Source organism: Elephantulus edwardii, unplaced genomic scaffold (assembly GCF_000299155.1).
Source record: "Elephantulus edwardii isolate Elephantulus edwardi_28Jun2011 unplaced genomic scaffold, EleEdw1.0 scaffold00002, whole genome shotgun sequence".
Classification (NCBI taxonomy): Eukaryota; Metazoa; Chordata; class Mammalia; order Macroscelidea; family Macroscelididae; genus Elephantulus; species Elephantulus edwardii.
The window spans coordinates 36,986,702-37,009,670 of NW_006399752.1; the positions used below are offsets into that span (position 1 = coordinate 36,986,702).

At 51.7% G+C, this 22,969-nt stretch overlaps 1 protein-coding gene across 3 annotated transcripts in view; it reads left to right on the top strand.

The window, feature by feature from the left end:
- Positions 1-22,683, top strand: part of TRAF3 (TNF receptor-associated factor 3) — a 28,783-nt gene extending 6,100 nt beyond the window's left edge. Inside the window, exons 4-10 of one of the 3 annotated variants that reach the window (XM_006879084.1) lie at positions 411-578; positions 6,610-6,690; positions 8,514-8,588; positions 9,948-10,040; positions 14,961-15,101; positions 20,425-20,599; positions 21,908-22,500. In XM_006879084.1, the coding sequence (XP_006879146.1) occupies positions 411-578; positions 6,610-6,690; positions 8,514-8,588; positions 9,948-10,040; positions 14,961-15,101; positions 20,425-20,599; positions 21,908-22,479 (1,305 nt within the window). In that variant the 3' untranslated portion in view covers positions 22,480-22,500. Of the gene's footprint in view, positions 1-410; positions 579-6,609; positions 6,691-8,513; positions 8,589-9,947; positions 10,041-14,960; positions 15,102-20,424; positions 20,600-21,907 lie in introns of all 3 variants that reach the window. The other 2 variants (XM_006879085.1, XM_006879086.1) reach the window with 2 other exon arrangements.
- The last annotated feature ends 286 nt before the right edge of the window (positions 22,684-22,969 follow it).

Sequence of the window (22,969 nt, forward strand, 5' to 3'; positions counted from 1 at the left end):
ACCTCACCCCGTACAGAATAAAAAAAGCTGAATTTAGCTTTAGTTTCGGAAACCCATTAGCAGCTTATTCTTCTTTTACCATGAAATTCTGTACTTTGTTAGGTTTTTCGAGGAGTCCCTTATTTTATCGTGGAAGGCTCAGTTGGAACACCACCAGGCATTTGGAGGCTACCTCTCTCCCGACCCAAGAGAAAGCGTTGACTGGCTCTTTCCAAAGCAGTCAAGTTCAAGTCACCACTAATCACAGCCTTTGGCTCTGTCTCTCCACATGCTTGTCACTTCCCGATGTGGAGAGCTCGTCAAGTGGCAGATTAGAAGCTTGTCTGTCAGTTGTAATGTCCACAGGTTAGAGGCTAGTGTTTCAGATTGAAGTTTTGCCGAGTGAGAATTCGGAATCCTCTGTCCCTCAGGTACATTTAAAAAACGACTGCCAGTTTGAAGAACTTCCGTGCATCCGCACTGACTGCAAGGAAAAGGTTCTGAGGAAGGACCTCCGCGACCACGTGGAGAAGGCCTGTAAATACCGCGAGGCCACGTGCAACCACTGCAAAAGCCAGGTCCCCATGATCACCTTACAGGTGCGGTGCTGTCAGCATGCTCGTCCCTACACCTGCTCTGTCCTCCGCGCCCCGCCACCGCGTCCCTCCACCGCTCCCTGTCCCGTTCTCCTTGCCCTGCCACCGAACTCCTCCCCTGCGCCCCTACCACCTTTCTCCTCCACCACCCCCTGTCCTCCTTGCCCGCCACCCCACCCCTACACCTCACTTGTCACCGCTCCACTACTCACCTCACTCCTCTGCTTCTACCCATCCACCTCACCCCTGCCACCTCTCCCCCTTCCACCTCATTCCTCACCTCTCCCCTTACGTCTCACCTCTGCCACCTCTACCCGTCCTCCTCACCCGTCACCTCACCCACATCCACATCTCCCCTTGACCTCGCCTGTCACCTCTCCTTCATCCACCTCACCTCCATTTATCTCACTTCTCCAGCTCATCCCTGTCACCCCCACCTCGGCCCTACCACCCGTCCACCTCTCCCCTCACCTCCTCCGCATCCACCCACCCCTCTAGTTCACCCCACCACCTCTTCCCGTCCGCCTCCCCCGTCCATCTCTCCTCTGCCACCTCTCTACCAAATAGCTTTTTACGTCACTATTTTAGCAGGAACAGAGAAAAAACATGAGACTAGTAGCTGTTTCTGTCTGACTCCATTTCACAGTGGAGTTTTATCTGTTTTTCACTGTTTTGGTCTATGCCATTGGCATTCCCAGTTCATGATTGAATACCATTGGGGAGAATCAGAGAACTGAAGACTAATTACCAAACTATGTCCTTTCCACATGTCCCAGGGAGTGGCCTGGCCAGTGCTGCTGGGCGCCTCAAGCTGCTGCCCCTCTGGACCATAGTGTTCAGAGACAGAATGTCGTGGAGGAGATGGGCTTTTAGGGCTACACTGGCTGCGTTATTGGGGCGGCAGTCAGGATCCAGTTAGGAACGCTTGCAGGTGAAGGGAAAGGGAGCGAGTGTGGGGGACGGGCATTTACAGCAGCTGCCCTGCTGTGGGGGCACTCCGTGTTTGTCTGCTCACTGCAGATACTTACCGTGCTGACCACGTGCTAGGCCCTGACCCAGGAGCTGCCCTCAGAGGGACAGTGACGCCTAGCTGCAGTGGGGAGAGGCAATTAGCATTTAGCGTTTACTGCTAGCAAAGACCTCGCTTACCCAAAGAAGTATGGTTTTAAGCAGAAAAAATCCTTCAACTCTGCATCTTTGCAGAAAAAATGAGAAACAAATCCTAAATTCCATCGTGTACAAACACCTAACACCGGATGGTAAGCACCGTGAGGAGAGGTGACCCTGTGTCAGAGGTCGGAGGAGGCCCAGGGCCTCTGTAGGCCCGTCAGCCTCCATCTGTTGAACATCACTGGGGAGGACCACTCTAGCAGAGGGATTGACCTGCGTGGTTCTTCCAGGAGAGCCTGTGGGGCTCTGAGCAGAGGAGAGGGCAGAGGGGTGGCCTGGCCAGAAGGCAGAGCCATCCAGGGGGGTGCATCACCTGTCAGGCACAGGAACAGGTTGTAGGGGGGGTAAAAGGTGGGAGGAGAGGAGAGGACCAAATGTGCTGGTGTCCATGGTGACAGTGGAGCCAATCAGATTGGCCTTTGGCGTGAATATGGTGTACAAGAAACAGCAAACTTGAGAAGCAGCCTGGGGGGAATTGATGAAATGATAATATTGGTAGTTCAGTTAGCAGATAGGAACAGGATATGTACAGCTGTTCAGACAAGAAAGGGAGAGGAAGGAGGAGGAGGGGGCACCCCAGCTCAGCAGAGATGGTGGATCGATAGTGGCCTGTGAAGGAGTAGACAGGGCGCAGTGGGATTTGACGAGCAAGGCATTGCTCAATAGTAATTAATCATATGAAACACAGTATACATGAGTGGAACTCCGTGTATATGAAGAATTGTATGAAAAAGCAATTAGAAAAAGTACCCAAAACAAAGACACCACAGAGCTGAGGATGATGCCTAGCGTTCTCTGGGTCCCGGATGACAGGGTGCTCCCCGAGGAGAGCCTGTGGAGGAGGGCAGGCTGAAGGAGCACTGAGGTAGCTGTTCACCAGCCTCAGGCCTGCAGTGGTCCAGCCTCAGGGCAGAGGTAACAGGTGGAGTGAGTGAGGAGAAGCGACACCTGGAGACGTACCATGCCAGGGGGTCATCCAGCCAAGGTGGGGCCAGGAAGGCAAAAAGGGTCAAGGCAGGGGTCTCTGATGCAGGTCGCAGCAACTCCTGAAGGCCATGAGCTGGAAGGAGGGGCTCCGGAGTACAGCCAGGAAATGCCGCCACTGCCCGGTGTCTGGGGAGCTGTGGGACAGCTTGGGAACTGACCCTGATAAAGCTTCATCTCTGCTTCTCTGTGAAATGAGACGTTCTCTCTGTGTAATCTCTCTGGTTCCTTACACTATAGCTTCCCCGTGCCTGGGACTTTTACTCCATTGTGAATTCATTCTCCTATATAATACAGACATTTCTCTGAGTTACTGGTGGCGCAGTGGTAAGAAGCTGCACTGCAATCCCAAGGCATGCAGTTTGAATCCACCAGCTGCTCCACTGGAGAACAGACAGTCTCTTCCCATGCGATTCACTGCCTCTGAAAACCTGCTGGACGGTCAGCTATGAGTCCGTTGCCGCTCGATGGTCTACATCTTACTAAGAACTTCTCTTTCATTTCTTTTTTAAATTTTTATTTGAGTATGCAAAGCAAATTGATTTTCCATCTCACCATTCATACCGGTTATTCATAACATTAATTTACAGTTTGCACAGTGTGACCCAGGAGTGGCATCCACTTCCTAAATCACGTGCCTCTGGAAACTCTGTGAACTTCGATCAATGTCGATAGTTGTAGAGGGGCTTTCTGTTCATAGGGTCACCATGGGTCATGCTCGACTCAGTGGCAGTCAACAACAGTGTGATCACACTCTCCCACTCCCTTCCTGTAGTTCAGCTTCCATTAATCCTTCTGACCCACCCCGTCTGCTTTCTGGGCTTTAACCCTGGGCAGATGCTGCTGTTTTGACCTTCTGTGGTTGGTGGTTCTAAGGAATGAGTGCCTTCCCGATGGTGGAGCTCGCCCTGTAGGCCCATCTGTCCTTTGATTAGAGGTGAGCCCTAGGAATGAGAACTGTTAGGTTTGAAAGGAGAGCAAGAGCCGGAGTGTCAGGGCTCCGTCAGCCTGTCTTGGACCTGTAAGCCTGACCTTGTTATTTTTTGAGATCTGTTCCGTTGACTTCCCACCCCTCATGGTTCCTGTCAGCCTGGTGGTGGCTTCAGTGGTGACCCAGCCCCATCTAGCCTCTGGTCTCAGGGTCATAACTGTTGGTCTGTGGGTTCTGTGGTCATCTGTCCTTTGTACTGATTGCTTGCCTACAGCTTTGCTTTTCTTCCCTCATCTCTGTTCCAGACAAGGCGTGACTGATACTGGACCTTAGATGACTATTCAGATGGGTTCAAGGCCCCAGCCCACTTATTAAGAACTTTCACATCTAGGCTTTTCCCTTTGAAAACAGCAGTAACATTTACCATAATCAAGGCGCCCTGAGCTACAGTGGTTAAGCCCTCAGCTGCTAAGCAGTATGTTGACAGTTCAAACCCACTAGCAGTTCCTAGGGAGAAGGATGCGTCAGTGAGTCTCTGTAAAGATTTACCATCTAGCCAACCCTGTGAGGACTCTGTGCTGTCTTTATAGGTCTCTATGGTTCAGAGTCAACTCGACAGCAGTGGGTTTGTCATTTGATTTCTTTGCCATAATTGAGTAATTCCTTCAATTACTAGATTCAGGTGAAGGACACATAGGCCCAGTGGACACTTCCCAACCTTACACGTTGTTGCTGTCGAGTATGACTCACAGTGACCCTGTGAACAACAGATGTGAACGCTGGCCTCTCCTGTGCCATCCTCATCGTCTCCGACATGCCTGAGCCCTTCACCGCAGTCACTGTGTCCGTCCACCTGGTTGAAGGTCTTCCTCTCTTCACCGACCCTTCACCTTTCCAACTGTGATGTCCTCCAAAGAGTAGCCTCTCCCAGCATCCTGCCCAAAGTATGTGAGACGAACCTTTGTCGTCTTCGCCTCCAAGAAGCACTCTGGCTACCCTTTGCCCAAGACATATGTCTTGGTTCTTTTGGCAGTCCATGGGGTATTCAGTACTCTTCTCTGATACCACAAAGCAAAGGCATCAGTTCTGCTGTCATGCTTATTCATTGTCCAGCTCTCATGTATAGTCAGGGATTGAAAAGACCGTGGCCTGAATCAAGTGCACCTTAGTCTTGAATCGACATCGTTCATCATTATGCAGTTATTTGAAACAGTCCCTGACAATATTGGCTTGCCCGCTACATCTCCTGACTGTTGGTACCAAGGGTCTTGATTGTGGATCCAAATAAGAGAAACCATTGAGTTTCAGTCCTTTTTCCATCCGTCCTGATGTTACTTATCAGTCCAGCGGTGAGGACCTTTTGTCTTCTTGATCTTGACACGCAGCCCATATTGAAGGCTGTATTCTTTGATCTTCTTTAGCAAGGATTTGTAATTGGTACATACTTTGCTTCTTGCAAAAATCGTTAGCCTCTGTCTGGAGAACAGAATCCAGGAATTCATTTCCATCTGAGAAGGCATACAGAGCGTGCCTGTTAGCGGCCACTTAAATGACTGGTTCTGGGCCCAGAAAGAACGTGCAGAATCTGGCTTTAAAATGCCAGCACAGCTCATGTGTTCACCAGGCAGCCAGCGATACCAGCTGGCACCAGGCTTGTGCCAGAACTCCGGAGCGAACAGCACAGTCTCCCATCAGACTGCAGCCGAGGCAGGAGACAGCCAGCTGAACAAGGAAATGCTGGACCTACCTTCCGGCAAAGAGCCAGCAGGACGCTGCTTTCTGTCATGTGATGGGATCAGTGAAGGCTCCGGTAGGGAGGGAACTTTGACCTGGATCTCAGAGGGTCAGCTAGAGAAGGAGGCCAGCAGGCGTGAGCGCATGGGAGGACAGCAGATGTGGAGGCCTGAGCCGTATGAATGAAGAGTAAATAATCCTGTGATGAAAAATATTTTTGTTGCTTCAGCATCCTCAATACTGTTGTTGTTGTAGTGTGCTGTAGAGTCGGAACCTTCCAGCAAGTTTCCAGAGGCAGTAAATCGCACAGGAGGAGATTGCCCATCCTGCTCCCACAGAGCAGCTGGTGGAGTCAAACCATTTGCCTGTGAGATTACAGTGCAGCTTCCTAGCACTAGGCCAGCAGAGCTTCTGCCTTGATTCTAGTAAACGCCGTAAGCCGTGAGCCCCTTCCTCTCGGGCCTGGCGTGACTGCAGTCAGCACCCTGAACTGGCAAGGCAGTCAGATACTCACTGTCTCTTGTGCCGAGAAACTTCCTGGGCTGCCCACCCTGTGGGCAGTGGGAGGGCTTCCCTGGTCATTGGTTCTCAGATCTGACTGAGGTGCGTGGTCCAGTCTCAGCAGCCAGGACGCTGCAGGCCACTCTGGCTGTCCAACCTCTCCCATCATGTAGCAGGTCAGACGGGCCGGGTTACCAAGACAATTGATGAGGCAGTGACACTCAGCTCACCATGGTTTATTTGAGAATTTCCATGTGATACTTAAACAGTTTTTTTAAACCTTTAGATCAATGTAATATTAATAGTCTCAGACACACACACACACACACAAATCCTCTCTTGCAATTAATCTAGAAATTATCGTATATCAATGCCTTTAAACACTTGGATTGATTTTGTGAAAAGCCAGAGCTATAAAGATCCGTGTCGGGGGAAAGGGACCCATTGGGCTGCGATGTGTACAGGCAGGCAGTGGTCTGTGGGTCCTCTCGGTCAGCACCTCGCTGGACTCATTAGAGAAGTGTGCACACCCCACCAGTAATCGTACCCCAGCCCTGCACAGCAGTGGAATGCAGCCACTGCTAACCTGTGCTCGGCACTCCCGCAGGCCGTGGCAGTGGTGACGTAGCTGTCAGATCCACGTGGGGACACCAGGTGTGGGGGCCCAAGACGTTGCTGTGTTCCCACGTTATCACTGTCCCTTCTCTCCCACAGAAACATGAGGACACAGAGTGCCCCTGTGTGGTGGTCTCATGCCCCCATAAGTGCAGTGTCCAGACGCTTCTGAGGAGCGAGGTAAGAGCTGCGGTCACTGCCTGCCTATTGTGGTGTGGGGCTTTGGGATGGGGGGCCCAGGTCCAGTCCCCTAGAGCTGAAATCTGACAGCAAGGAATGTGCAGAGAGATCCTTGTGTGTGTTTTGGAAGCAAGCAATTAAAGAATGTTTCTAAGAATAAAGAAAATGGGACCCCCCATTAGCTATGATGCAAGCAAAGATGACATTTTCTACATAAAATATTTTTAAAGTCATATAAACCTATAAGGTGGGGCATTATGACAAGATTATATCAGGAGAATAACTACACATAGAGCCTCCCAGGCCTGTCAGGGTGTGTGTGAGAGCAGACGGCAGGAGACTGGGGGCCTGGGCTAAGCCCACACCTCCCTCAGCACTCTGTGGAGACAGCCCGACCAGGTGGGCTTCACCTGCTCAGAAAAGACCCTGATCCGGGCTGGTGTCCCTGCTGTGACTGTGGCGGGGCTTCCTAGGCCCTCAGCCCGTGGTGCACCTTGCCTCGCCCCGTCTTTCCACCAGGCCACGATTTCGCTGGATATTGGGGACAAGGCAAGAGACCTTGGGGCTTGAGCAGTCTGCTGTCCCCAGCTGAGATAGAGAGTGACTGTATGGTCAAAACCAGGGCATAGATGGGGAGCCCCCATTGCTGGCACTGGTGGGTGAGACCTTGTTACTGCACCCCACCCCTGGCCCCATCCACTCGATTTTGGCCCCCAGCCGTGCAGAGTCTCTGCCATGGCAGCTCAAGTGTGAAGGGGCTGTGCTGCTGACGTTCCTGCAGCATTTTAGACACTCTTCAAATTTTTATCCCTCAGGGTGACCCAAACTGAGAGCAAGGTGTGCCTCTGTTTTGTCTCATTTTGTTTAAGAAAAAAAAAAAGATCTTTAAACATGTGTTTATCATGGGGAGTAGAAACAGGGTAAGAAGTGAGCATAAACCTTCCCTGTGCCCCGGAGTGACCACAGCAGGCCCATCCCAGTCCCAGGACCTAGAGAGATGCTGTGGGAACTAGCGGCACCCTCCTGGGTGGCCACCCCCACGTGCCCATTCCCAGGAAAGCACAGAGGCTCCCAGCATGGGCCCCCCGGGCTGTGCAGGGCCTGGAGCTTCCTGAAGAGAGCTCCTCGTTGAGGAAAGGGCTGGGCCCATGTATAAGCAGGGCTGTAAGACTCTGATACCCCAGCCCCCTGCCTTCCTCCAGAGCGGTTCTCCGTGGCCAGTGCACTGGGGCTTTGCCTGCAGGAAGGTCCTCTCCCATCCCCGCTCCGCCCAGCTGTAAGAGCCCCAGCCTTGGGACCTGGGAGGTCTTTAAAGTCTCAGGGACGCGCAGACAGATGCCCAGAGATGCTCTAGAAGGCAGCCCCTCCTGAGGGGTGTGGTCCGTCATCCGTGGCGTGAGCACGTCTCTAGCGTGTACTCTGCATTAGGTGTGTGAACCCAGTTGCATTCTGAATGCTTTATAATTTTTGTGTTTCATGCAATTTTTGTTTATAGTCTATAAATGTGCTTTTCAGTTTGCTTTTTTTTCTTTCTTTGAATTCTGGCGCTATAGAAAGCATGTCACATTTTGCAGTTCTGAAAAATCAAAGGGCACGTTTGAGAAGTGTTAGCGTGAATGTATTTCTGTACACGGTGTGTATGTGTGTTCACGTGGCTGTGCTGCATCTCTGGCCATGGGTCTCGGACGCAGGTAACAAGCGCCCGTGTGTAGCCGCGTTGTCCCGTGCAGCGCGTATGGCATCAGCGCGGTCTGTGCCCTGAATGTGTTTAAACTGTTGGTGCAAACGTTCGTGCCACAACTCACGTCTCTTTCCCGTTGCAGTTGAGTGCACACTTGTCAGAGTGTGTCAATGCCCCCAGCACCTGTAGTTTTAAGCGTTATGGCTGCGTTTTTCAGGTCAGTATCCAACATTTGTCTTCCGGTCACTGGCATTCTGCACTGAGAAAAAGTTGCTATATTACAGGTTAACATGCAAGTTCTGGACTCTTCTGGTCTTTGTCACAGACGGCGAGCACCCCGTGCAGCAGGCGTGGGCACTTGCTTCCCAGGCTGCAGATGGACCCTCCACTGAGGGACGGGTCAGCTCGCTGGCCTCAGAAGAGGCTACTTCAAACCAGCAATGAGAGTTTGGGGGTTTCCAGGGAAATTGTTATGGAAAATCTATATTATTTGCATATAAGTAAACACCTGGCTGGACACAGCTCCCCAGTGTGTGCCAGGTCCACTTTTCGAGAGCACCTGAGCTAATGGCCGCAGACCGGAGCCCGGCCCCAGGGACAGCGTCGTCCAGACCAGCCTCCAGCCCCCCGTGCGGTGGGAGAAGCTCTCTGCTTGGTCTATCTGTTGATTATTTTCCCCCCAACAATCTGAAACTTCTAGAGAGTTTTAACTGAGTTCTCATTTAAATGTTTATCTTCATTTTAAAGTATCAAAGGGAAGTGTATCTTGCAAGCACAGTATTTTCTATTTCATTTGTGTCTCATGAGTACATGATTACGGAATCAATGTAAAGCGTTGGCATCTTAGCAGTTTCCTGGAAAGTGGAAAGGTTGAGAATGACAGCAGCATTTCCCCTTGCTTTAGTCTTTAATGAGACTGGGCCTTCACCACTGTGACGTCTGATGTAGCACCATTCATCCTCTGTGTATGTGTATATATATGTTTATATATGTCAACACTTATATCAACATATATATATATGACTAGTCTATGTACAGAGTATATATTTTGGAGATCATGAAAATACTTTGTGTGGCTGCTTAATTCTCTGCTGTCAGGACAAATTCTATTTTTATCCCCATCACATCCTTCAACATATGTGGTTGTTATGGTGTAAAATGGTCTCCATCTTACGTACTCTGTAGAATTTCTGTGTTTTGTACGTAACTTTCTGGGTATGTTGCCAGGGTGAATAGCAGTCCATCTTGGATACAGTGTGTTTGAGCCCACACGTCACTACCCCAGTCAGTTACTTTGAATAGTAATTTAATGACATTTCACATTTTTATCAGTATCTTGCTGTAATTGCAGGAACCTTAAAGTATCTGTTCAAAATGCTAAAGGAAGCCAGCTGCCGGCTGGGGCGGCGTGGCTGGCATGAGGGCAAGTGACAGCCACTGCGGAGCCACCCCTCACGCCGGCCACAGCCTGCCCCTCTGGCCAGCACCCTCTCACGGATGGAGGTGGTCATAGAGTGATGGCTGGATGTTTTAGGGGCGTGAATTGGCTTAATGCTTTGTGTCTTTCTTCTTCCAGGGAACAAACCAGCAGATTAAGGCACACGAGGCCAGCTCTGCAGTGCAGCACGTGAACTTGCTGAAAGAGTGGAGTAATTCTCTGGAGAAGAAGGTACACAGTCTGCCTCCGGCTCTCTCTCCCTGCCTGCCTCTCGCACGCGCACATGTGCACGTATCCCCCCCCACCCCCCGATTGCTTTTGATTGTCTCTGTGAATAGAATTTCCCTGGAGGACAGCCCCTTCCTACCTTGACTAGGTCTGTTTGGGGGAGCATAGTCTCACTAGGGGAGAGCCCCTGGTCTTTTGGGGGGCACAGTCTCACTGGCCCACAAAGCCCACTCTGTTTGGGGTGCAGCCCCTGGTCTGTGTGGACACAAACTCCCGAGGGCCTGGCCACATCCTCTCGTTCCGCTGCCGGTGCCATTGCAGCAGCAGACTGGAGCAGCTCCAGCAGAGACCTGTGACCCGCACAGCCCAGAATACTTCCGTCCAACTCTTTACAAAGTTGGCCAGTCGGACACCCAGTGCACTGTTCATCATTCTAGTATTCTGTTATCCTGGTGGGAGTCCTGGAGGCACAAGCACAGTTTGGCTCCACGGATGGTACTGTGGGAGAGAGGACCTAGTCGTCTGTAAAGACGTGCAGACCAGGGGACCCCACGGACGCAGTTCTCTGGTTATTGTTCTTAAGTCAGAACTGACTCCGAGCTGACCGTAAAGTCACATGGGAGGAGACTGCCAGCTTCCTCACGTGGAGCAGTTGGTGGCTTCGACACCAGCCTTTGGGCTGGTAACACACATCCCTCCCACGAGGCCACCAGCACTCTCTTGGAGAAGTTCCACGTGGCCCTTATGAGTCAGAGTTGACTCAACAGTACAGTCATTCCCTAGATGCCATCAAAGTGATTGGGACTCTTACCCCCACTGGGTGTTTAGGGCTGTAAATCTTACAGGCAGGAGACTGCCCATCCTCCTCGGAGAAGCAGCTGGTTGTTTGGAACCCCAGCGATGCACAGCCTTTTGGGGAGGAGCACAGTCCGCTAGAGACTGTGCCTGGGGAGCTCCCCACGGTGGTGATGCATGGCAGTGACAGTTACACCGCAGCGATAGCTGCTGTGGATGGGGATGGGCCTGCCTTTCTGCAGAACAGTTACTCCTTTGGAAGAAGAACCTACTATTTTTGTAGAAATCATTTTCTCTTTTCTTGCTTAGATAGTGATTAAAAGAATAATAATAATGAAAAAAATACCCCCAAAAACAAAGTTTGCCAAGCTCTCCCCTGGACGGTGGCGGAAGCTGAGTGCTTTCGGTACTTTGTCTTTTGAGAGAAGCTACATCCGTCAGTAGTTTGGACTATGGCGTTTGCAAGCTGGCCTACCGTTCGGTGCCCTGCAGGACCCCTTGCTGGGCAGCACCCCTGCGCAGCTTGTTTGCACAGAGAAGGGGCCCCCGCCCACCGCTGCACCTCTTACCAGAGGAGTCAATTCTGCGGTACTTTAGTCCACTGGGTCAGCTTCTCACAGGCAAAGGGCTGAAACCTCTGAACCTGAGCGTCGTTAGAGAATCTCCCACTGTGGATTATTTCCGGAAATAAAAACAGTTCTGTATTCAGTGAACAGATAATGAGAATCTGCACGTGTGCACACACAGTGACACATGCTGAGGGGCAGGGGCACAGAGACGCACCACGGGCACAAATGGCCGCATTTTCTGAAGATTTCGAAGGTCTTGTTTTGAGTTTAAATCCAGGCAATTAAAAATTTAAACATACTTGAAAAAAAAGCTGCTTTGGAGTTGTCTAAATTAAGATATTTAATCAAGTGATTATCATAAGATCTGACATAAAAAATCATTTAGTACAAATGCTTGAGTTGAGAAGGAATTAAAAATTGGTGTGTTATATATTTATATTATGTTGTTGCTGTGTGTGCCACCCAGTTGGAACTGACTCGTAGCTGACCCTCCAGTGGGTTTTCAGAGGCAGTTAATTGCACGGGAAGAAATTACCCATCCTTCTCCCGCAGGATAGCTGGTGGATTGGAAGCGAGTAACATTAGCGTTGTAGTGCAGTTTCTTACCACGAAGCCACCAGAGCTTACACACACACACACACGAATGGAGCAAAAGAAGGCTTTTTTTTTTATTTTCCCCGTTCAACAGTGAAATATATCATCATGATTTTCTTGAAATCTGATTGCAGGGTTACACCTGAGTTGTATGTGTTTACCTTGAACACTATCCCCCCCCACACACACACTTTTTGAAGAACATCTTGATATTGGCTTTTAAGAGCCATAGACTGACATCTCCAGGCTTCCTGCCCCTCGTGGTGCTGTGTTTATCACAGACCTTACTTACGTGTGAGGCCTTACCTGGGCCCAGGCCCCCTGGGGATGTGTCACCTAGCAAGTTGTGGTCCAGGCATCTGGAGTGCAGTGGACAGCATACTGGTCCATCTGTCTGGGCGTGTCTGATGGACTCTGTTCATCTCATCACTTTTGCTTTGAGGCCTTTCCCCCACTCAGAGTGAGTGAATGGTCTCACTGGAAACCCTAGACATCCAGGTGCCGGGCGCATTTACTCATTGACCACGCTGGCACGGAAATGGCCAGAGTGCAGGCAGGGGATCTGTGGGCACAGGGGCCTCAGGGCTTCGGAAGACTTTCCCCTGGAGTATCACTTGGAGATTTACTCTGATGTCCATCGACATGTGTCCCCATATGGGCATAGGGCCAGTTCATCTCCGTGCAGCCTGGTCTGTGATCTTGAGACCAGCTTTCCCCTCACTGGGCCCATAGGAGGGTAACAGTGTGGTGATACTAAATGTCCTGACATGTCCATGAAGTCTCTGTCCCTTAAAGTATCCACGAGCTGAGGGAGCTCTGGTGGCCTAGTGGCAAGAAACTACACTGCAATCTCAGAGGTATGTAGTTTAAGTCCATCAAATCCTGTGCTGGAGGAGGAGGGGCAATCTCCTCCTGTACCAGTCGGATCCGATTTGATGGTACACACACAAAAAATAATAAAATAATTTAAAAAAAAAAAGTATCCATAAGCTGGACTCTCTTAGGTTATTTTGTTCACTGTGACAGAAGTAGAATGTTTGCATTAGCTGGGGAGGTCTGATTACGGTACTTACGGTTCAGCTAAGGAAGCTGTCCTGAAATCTTGGCAGAGGAACACGGCTCTTGGTTTTCGGGAATTGTGAAGGGAAGTTCCCACAGCCAAAGGGCTATGTGAGAGTGTCCTCAGGGAACGGCCCTGTGTGTGGACTGAGAGAATCCCTGGATGGAAAACCTAAGAGCCAGAGGTCCCCTTTGCAAGTGCTTCGCAGATGTGACTCCAGGCATTCTGGAGACACATCTGCCAGGTGGATTTCTCTGTACTTGCGGTGTTTATCTCAGAGGTGTGGAGCAGCGCTGGGCACCCAGCAGCCGTGCTGAGCTTAAAATGGTCCCAAGACAAGACATGTGTGTCTTCCTCCACACACAGGGCTCTGCTGCTTCTCAGGTGCTTGAATTGTCTCAGAAATGAACGTTGACAGCGTTTCTGGCAGGCTAAGATTGTCCCTCCAAAGGGCTGGTGGGTGTGGTGTCTCAGGAATGTGAGGCTGGAATCTCGGAATTCTGTGTGAATTGTAACCTTAAGCATAAAGGTGGCACATGGACCTCCTCCTGGGTCCAAACAAGATCATTGCTGATGGACATTTCAGATACTCTGTTCAAGGCAGGAAACTCGCTTTTTGCTGAGGAAAGTCCTGGAAAAGCGGGTCCTCTTGTGTGTCTGCCTCTCAGGCCCCATACTCCTTCCTAAATGCTTGTTACAGCTCCCCAGTGCCATACCCCAGCATGGCTGGCCTCAGCAGATGCGCATCATGCGTGGAAGGGGCCCTGTCTGGAGGCAGGCTGCTCTTTGCACAGCAGACAGCTGGACTAGGTTCTCTCTGCAGCAGTTTTATCCCGAGCTGCCCCGAGGGTCTGGAGTCCCCTTGTTAGAAGAGCCGTCAAGGCGGAGTCAGCTCCTCGGACTCTACAGTGGCTGTCCTCCAGGCCACAGCGCCAGAGGACCTCTATTCTGGAATGTCAGCACATCCTCTGTAGGAGTCTTGTGCAAATGAGGTTTGCAAGAGTGTCCCCCACCTCTCCCCCTACCCTTTTCAGACCGTGTGATGTGGCCTTGGGAACGGATTGTTTTGTAGAATATTCCGAGTCAGAAGTGGGTTTGGAAGTGTCCACTCTGTGTGTCCATCCTGTAGCCTAGTGTGGGTACTCAGCTGAAGGCCAGGGTGTGGGCACCACAGGTAAATGCCAGGTGCAGGTGTTAGGGCATTACAGGTGGGACCCTGCCACAGGCACATGTCTCCAGCACTAAAGGGGTTACAGGTGAACCCCGTGATACAGGTGTGCGGTGACCACGGTGGGGATGGCAGTGCACGTGGACGCTGTGGGGCTTTTGTTGCAGCGGCTCCCAGGCTCCTGAGAACTCTCTGCCTCACTGACAGGTTCTTGTTCCCACCTGCAGACTCACCTCTTGTGAGGGCTTCCCAGAATTCAGGGTGTGGCCTTTGGGGATTGAGAAATAGCTCAGCACATTACAACCAACAGGCCTTTTCCAAAAGGGAAGTGGAGTGAATTGATTTGGGCAGGTGCGGTTTGGAAAACCTGTTCCTCAGGTGCACACGCACAGAGGGGTGAGGTGTCTCTTGCTACGTTCCTTGGTGAGTTAGGAAGCTGCTTCTCGTGAAAAGGGTACTGTTCTCAGGGCAGAGTTGAAGCATCCCGTTCCTCCTGACCTGCCCCCAGCTACCACTTCATCTCCCCTCATTACTGGGATGGGTTCTGAGAGGCGCCATCAGGCCCCCCCATCACCCCCCCCCCGCCCGCTTCACTTCCTGCTGGAGGAAGGCTTTTCCAGGAACTCCCGCAGGGAGCTAACCGAAGGGCTCTGTTACAGTGATGTAACTCCTGTCATTAAAGTCGCTGATGAGTGTGGAGCCCGCGTTCTCAGGTTCATTGGAGAATTCCTTTGCAGGTTTCCTTGCTGCAGAACGAAAGTGTCGAGAAGAATAAGAGCATCCAGAGTTTGCACAATCAGATCTGTAGCTTTGAAATTGAAATCGAGCGGCAGAAGGAAATGCTGCGGAATAACGAATCCAAAATACTTCACCTACAGGTGAGACTTCCTGCACTCGGGGCTGCCACCTCCCAAGGTCTCCCTTACGATGGGGACGGGGCCGGGGTCGTGGGGAGAGTCACCTGCGGAAGCATGGGGTCTGCACAGCCGTTGCTCTGTTGTCGCCCTGTGGCCAGCGGTATCTGGCAGGTGGGAAGGGACGATGCTGTGGGGGGCACGGAGCACCCCTGGGTGCTGTGAGGCAGACTCGTCCATTTGTCTGTCCTCACCCTCTCACCACGGCCTCATTAGAACCTCACTGGCCCTGGAGAAGGCTTCGCTTTCATTCTCTACCATGCCCAGAGCATAGGGTACAGCCGGTGCCTGCAGCATGAGGGTGGGGCCACCCCTGCTGGTCTAACAGATAGTGCCACATGTGGGCTGTGCTCTGGAGATGCCACGAGAGGGGCTTCCACAGCCTTGCAGAGTGTGGCCGTGGGACTGACGAGAGCACATTCTCTGACGAGGGTTTATTTATAGGGAGCACATCCACCTTGCTTCCTGAATTCTTTTCTAGTAACATCCCACAAGTCCCTCTAAGGCTTCTTTTTCTGGAAAGACTGTGGCAGCTGAGGTGTAGCCCACTTTTGAGGAAGGAAACTGGGTGCTGCATTTTGCAGAGGGCGTGGTTTTGGTCTGCATTCTGCCTTGGGTCTGCCCTGTGAAACAGATTGCTGCTTGGAAAACAGCACGTTCTCACATGGTGTGTTGGAAGACTCCTTTCCAGTCGGTTGGGTCCTGTTTCTGGTTGTGTGTGTGTGTGCGCACACTCGCGCACTTGTGTGACATTTGGTGGTGCCCTGCCTGTGAGCACAAGAGGTCTCATCTCAGGCACCAGGTCCTGTTGGTGGGCTCAGTCGTGCCCACACACCTCCACACCTAGAGCTCCATGGACACCCCGGCATGGAGGGGCCACTTCTTATCACCCTTTTCTACTTCAAGGGTTTCCATCAGTCTGGTTAGAAGATGCTCCAGTCACGTCCTTGTTCATTACAGTGTCGGCTGTTCTTACGATCCTTCATGCTGGCACCAGAGTGTAGTGATGCCACATACTGAGATCAGACCCAGCCTGGGCCTGCAGCGTCCTCTCAGTCTCTGCTGTATGTGAGCCTGTCGATGGAGTCACGATGTGAGGTCATCTCCCTGAGGGTCTTCGTTTTCACCGACCCTCTACCACACATGGGGAACCTGGTGGACTCGTGGTGAGGAGGCACACTGCCACCCAGGAAGCAAGCAGTTCAAATCCACCACATACTACAGGAGGGAAAGATGGACAGCCTCCTCCCGTGCAGTGTTCGGCCTCTGAAAACCCTGTGGCTTCGTACTCGACAGCACACAACAACGACCACTGAGCATGGTGTCGTTTACATGTCTGAACTGTGTGAGATGAAGTTTCTCCATCTGTGCCTCTAAGGAGCACTCAGGTTGCACTTCGTCCAAGACAGATTTGTGTTCTGTTTGCAGTCCTGGGTGTCTTCAGCAGTCTTCGCCGTCACTAAGATGCTAAGGCATCAGTTCCTTGATTGGCCTTGTTCATTGTCCTGCTCTTATATGTATGAGGCAGTTGAAAATACCGTGGCTTGGGTCAGGCACACCTTAGTCCTCAAAGTGAAATTTTGCTCTTTCGAACTTTAAAGAGGTCTTTGGCAGCAGATTTGCCCTTTGCAGTATGCTGTCTGATTTCTGTGTGTGTGTGTGTACACGTGTGTACTGTCATATCGGATCCGACTGGCACAAGAGGAGATTGCCCGTCCTTCTCCAGCGGAGCATCAGTGGATTCAAACCATGTACCTTCAAGACTGCAGTGCTTTTTCTGTCTGATTTCTTGACTGCTGCTTCCGTGGGTGTTGATTATGGATCAGAGTAAAATGCAGTGTTTGACAAATTCAGTCTTTTCTCTGTTCCTCATGTTATTTATTGGACCAGTTGTGAGGATTTTTGTTGTTCTTATGTTGATATAATCGATACTGAAGGCTATAACTTTGAACTTCATCATTAAGTGCTTCAAGTCTTTGTCATTTTCTGCATGCAGCATTGTGTCATCCACATATCCTAGGTTAAGTCTTTTCCAGTCCTGATGGTGCATTCTTTGTGTATTTCCATTTCTCAGATTAAATGGAAAATTCCAAATCATTGCTTTTGGGTTGGCACTGACTCGTGTCTGACCCGCCATTGGGTGTCCGAGGCTGTGAACTAGAGAGGAGTGCTTATTTCTCCTTCTCACAGCCAGTGGACTTGAACCACCAGACAGGCATGACTATAGCACTGGAACTCCCTGTGGACCAGCCACCAGAGCTCCCACAGATAAGTGAGGGACAGGATGCATCCCTGACGTACATCTTTCCTCTGTCTCATTGCTCTGCTTGAACTTCCTCTGGATTTATGGGCAGGTTTTACATGAGCACAGTTAGGTGTCTTGGAATTCTCATTCTTTGCAATAATATCCACAGTCCACTTCAGGTGCACATAGTGGAATACTTTGCTCTCAGCAGTTGGCAGAAAAAGCAAGGCACCAGGAATTGACGGCATACAAATTGACACATTTCGGCAAACAGATGTAGCCCAGATGGGCTCACCAGGTCATGCCAAGAAATCTGGAGGACAACCACCTGGCCAATGGACTGGAAGAGATCCATATTTATTCTCATTCCAAAAAAAAGGTGATCTGACATATTGTGGAAATTATCAGACAATAGAATTAATATCGCATGCAAGCAAGATCCTGATGAAGAAATTACCCAAAAACAACTGGTACAGCATATCAACAGAGAACTGCCATATGTGCAGACTGGATTTAGAAGAGGCTCTCGTACTCGGATATTATAGCCAAAGTTAGATGGATCTTGGCTGAAAGCAGAGAGTATCAGAGGAATGTTTATCTGTGTTTAATTGACTAGGTAAAGGCATTTGACTGTGTGGATCACAAACAAACTGTAGCTAGCTCTGAGAAGAATGGTAATCCAAGAACACAGAGCAAGGAAACACTACATGGTTGAAAATCAGGAAAGATGTACACCAGGAATGCATCCTTTTCATTCTATATACAGAACAGATTATCCAGGAGGCTGGGCTCTATGAGAAGAATGTGGCATCAGGATTGGAGGAAGACTCATCAACAACCTGGCTTATACAGATAACACAATTTCCTACAGAAGATCAAAGACTGCAGTCTTCAATATGGATTGAAGCTCAACATCAAGAAAGCAAAGATTCTCAGCAGTGGGCTCATTGGCAGCTTCATGATAGATGGTGAAGAGGTTGAGACTGTTAACAGCTTCAGTTTGCTCGGCTCCACAATCAACACTTTTGGTACCAGCAGCCAGGAAATCAAAAGACAAATTGCATTGGGAAAATCTGCTGTCAGGAACTTTGCCAGAGTCCTGAAGAGCAGTGATGTCAGTCTAGAGACTAAGGTGCACCTGATCTAGGCCATAGTCTTCATAATGACTTGCTGTGCATCAGAGAGCTGGACAGTGACTAAGGATGATAGAAGAATTGATGCCTTTGAGTTGTGGTGCTGGAGAGAGTATTGAACATACCGTGGGCTGCTGAGACAACAAACAGGTCCATCCTGGAGAGGGTGAAACTAGGTTCCTCCTTGGGGGCAAGGATTCTGAAGTTCCATACTTTGAGCATGTTGCAAGGAGGGACCTGTCCTCGGAGAGGGACGTCATGCTTGGAAAGGTAGAGGGACAGTGCAGGAGAGGAGACCCTGGATGAGATTGACTCTGTGACTGGGGTAATGAGGCAGGTGTGTCAGAGACAGTGAAGTAGGCTCAGGATAGAGCAAGTTTCAGAGCTGTTGTGCACAGTGTTGCTATGAGTTGGAGTAGATGGAACAGCACACAACAGCAACAGCAGGCACTAAAATCCAGGTAAATATCTTCTTTTTTTAAAAAAATTTTTTTAATTTTTATTTTTATTATTTTTGTGTGAGTGTACCGTCAAATCAGATCTGACTGGTACAGGAGGAGATTGTCCCTCCTTCCCCGGCAGAGCATCTGGTGGATTTGAACCGTGCGCCTCTGGGATTGTAGTTGCAGCTCCTTACCACTAGGCCACCAGAGCTCCCCTAGGTAAATAGCTTCTTGATATAGTCTACCTCCAGCCAAGATCGTCATACTTTTCATTAACCTGCCTCTTCTGGTTAGCGTCCATCGCAGCTCAGTTACGGTGTCCCTGCACCAAAGTTACCACCGCAGGACCAGGCATGTCATTGAAGACACTTTTGGTGCATGTCTTTTTTAATACACTGACATCATCCCCAGGAAGTAGATTTTGTGGATTAACTGAATACCTCTCTAGCCATATGTACTTGTTTAAAGAGAAAACAGGGTTGCAGTCTCCAGAACTGGGTCTCAGAGAAGCCTTCCGCTTCCTGAGTGGTAGTAGCTGGCCGGAGTCTGTTCGTGAGGACAAGGGTGCTACGCTTTACCCCAGAGCAGCCACCGAACACATGTGTCTGTGCCTTGTGTTATTAACAGCCAGCAAAGGTGACGAAACCTGTGTGTTTAAAAATAGAGTCTGAAAGGAGAAGTGTGTAAGGTGGCAGGCTGTGGGCCTGTGCCTCCATGGTCCCATTGTGCCCAGCTGGACCCCAGCTGACAGGCCGCCTCCAGGGGTGGGGCTGCTGTGAGCTCCCTCACTGTCACACACTAACAACGTTAGAGGGTCCTGGGTCCTGGGAAAGTGTTTTTGTAGTCATAGTGTAGATGAGCTGGGGGTTGAGTGGAGGAGGCTGGACTGAGGGATGGGCCCTGCTTTCCCGCAAGGCCTCTGCCACCTGCCAGCCCTTCAGGGGCAGCTGTCCTTCCTGGGACCAGGGTGGAGTTCTGGGGGGGGCGGTTCCTCAGACAACAGGGGCTGGAGGAGGAAGTGCTTGCTGTCTGCCCTGTCTGGTGGGTCAGAAGACACAGGCCTTATTTCCTGGGAGGAAGGTCGCACAGGCCTGGCCTCGGCTCTTGGACTTCAGACCCCGAGCGAGCCCCGCACTTGGGGTGACGTCTCTGTGACTCAGCTTCCCCTCTGGTCTCCCCAAGATTTCTGGAGATGAACTCAGGGAGTGTGAGTTCTGGAAGCTGAAGAGGTGCTGAGAGGAGACAGGAGAGTGAAGATGGTCTGTGAGCAGATGGCAGTCCTGACCCCTGCACTAGGATGGCTGGGGCATCCCGAGACCATCACTGTGGGTGGGCGTCCTCCGTCACTGTGGCCCTGGACACCCCTATGGGACACTCTCACTGGAGCTCTCCTGCCCTGTGCCTTTTCCCCTACTTGCATCCAAGACCTAACTGCTTTTCCCTTCCTCTCACCTTGAACTTGGCAGCGAGTGATAGACAGCCAAGCAGAGAAACTGAAAGAACTGGACAAGGAGATCCGTCCCTTCCGGCAGAACTGGGAGGAGGCCGACAGCATGAAGAGCAGCGTGGAGTCCCTGCAGAACAGAGTGACGGAGCTGGAGAGCGTGGACAAGAGTGCAGGGCAGGCCGCACGCAACACAGGTGAGGGAGGGAAGAGGCTGGGCTGTGAGGGACAGGGCATGGCTGTGAGGGACAAGACTGTGAGGGATAAGACGGGGCTCTTGAGGGACAGCATAAAGTACAGGATGAAGAATGGGGTGAGGGGCGTGACAGGGCTCTGAGGGACGAGGTGAAATACTGTGAGGAGCAGACCAGAGCAGTGAGAAAGAGGGTGGGGAGCTAGGCTGGGCTGTGAGGAACGAGCCAGATGGTTGATGGTTGACAGAGTTGTGCCGGCTCCAGCAGGTCACGTGATGGGGCTGGAAGGCCGTTGGGTGTGGCCTGCATCAGAAGCTGCTGTGAGCTCCAGCAGACCCTCAGGTGACTGCAGCTGGTCCTCAGGTGACTGCAGCAGACCCTTGGGTGACCTCAGTGGCCCACGGGTGGTTCTAGCAGCCCTCCGGTGACTGCAGCTGGCCCTCGGGTGGCTCCAACAGCCCTCGGGTGACTGTAGGCTGCCCTCGGGTGGCTCCAGCAGCCCTTGGGTGGTTTTAGTAGCCCTCCGGTGACTGCAGCTGGCCCTCGGGTGGCTCCAGCTGGCCCTCGGGTGGCTCCAGTGGGCCCTCGGGTGGCTCCAGTGGGCCCTCGGGTGGCTCCAGCTGGCCCTTGGGTGGCTCCAGCGGGCCCTCGGTGGCTCCAGCGGGCCCTCGGGTGGTTCCAGCAGCCTTCTGGTGACTGTAGGCTGCCCTCGGGTGGCTCCAGCGGGCCCTCGGGTGGCTCCAGTGGGCCCTCGGGTGGCTCCAACGGACCCTCAGGTGGCTCCAGCGGGCCCTTGGGTGGCTCCAGCAGCCCTCAGGTGACTGTAGGCTGCCCTCAGGTGGCTCCAGCGGGCCCTCGGGTGGCTCCAGTGGGCCCTCAAGTGGCACACTGACTGCAGGACCTGTTGCAGTCCCCCAATAAAGACAGAAACACGTCCCTTTGAGAGTGTCCTCTCCCAGTCAGGGAGTGTGTCTCAGGAGCCCCCCAGGTGGACAGCAGACGCTGACCTGTCTGTAGGTTCTACATCCCCTGCCCTGTCCACTCATGGGAGGAGGACAGACTCGGAGCACACGGGTCTGGGGTGAGGCCGACAGGGCAGGGTGGATGCAGCATTGGCTCAGCTGCAGAGGCCTCTGGGAAGTCGCCATCCAGGAGTCCAGGGTGGGAGAAGGGCTGCCATCTTGGCCGTCCGCAGACTCCTGGGTAGGTGTCCTGTGACCATCGTCCCCATCAGTTGTCTCCTGGCCCTCGGGTCTGCCGGTTCACGTCCAGGCTCTGGCCTGCCTAACTGCCCTCCGCCCTCACCGGCAGGCCTGCTGGAGTCCCAGCTCAGCCGCCACGACCAGATGCTGAGCGTCCACGACATCCGCCTGGCCGATATGGACCTGCGCTTCCAGGTGCTGGAGACCGCCAGCTACAACGGAGTGCTCATCTGGAAAATCCGCGACTACAAGCGACGGAAGCAGGAGGCGGTCATGGGCAAGACGCTGTCCCTCTACAGCCAGCCCTTCTACACCGGCTACTTTGGCTACAAGATGTGTGCCCGGGTCTACCTGAACGGGGACGGGATGGGCAAGGGGACGCACTTGTCTCTGTTTTTTGTCATCATGCGTGGAGAGTATGACGCCCTGCTGCCCTGGCCCTTCAAGCAGAAGGTGACCCTCATGCTAATGGACCAGGGCTCCTCTCGGCGCCACCTGGGGGACGCTTTCAAGCCCGACCCCAACAGCAGCAGCTTCAAGAAACCCACCGGGGAGATGAACATCGCCTCCGGCTGCCCAGTCTTCGTGGCCCAAACTGTTCTAGAAAATGGGACATATATTAAAGATGATACCATTTTTATTAAAGTGATAGTGGATACTTCTGACCTGCCCGACCCCTGACACGTTGCCGGGGAGCTGAATCCGCAGAAGGTAACTCCGCTGGGGGGGTTGAACCGGTCTGTCCTCAGAGGGGAGGTCCTGGCGTTCAGAAAGGACCTTGTGGAATGACAGAACGGCAGAAGGCGGCCCACCCGGCCCAGGGGCGCCCACGTCCACACCATCTTCACATGTTTGTATAGACTTAGCCACGCTCGACTCTGAAGACCCACCTGTCCTCCACTGAGGCCAGGGTCCCCATCAGAGGAGGCTCTCATTTCCATTTCTAAAGATCTAGTTAATTAAGGTGGAAAACATATATATTACCCAAAAAGAAACCAGATTTTATTTTCTTCCTTAAACTTGAACACCAACAAAATAAGAAAAACAAAAAAAAAAAAAACCCATACAAACGCGTGGGATAGCCGGACATGTCAGCATGTTAAGTCAAAGAAGAATTTATGAAGTCATTATGCAGTTCGGATATATTCACCCTAAAAGTCAGGAGTGCAAT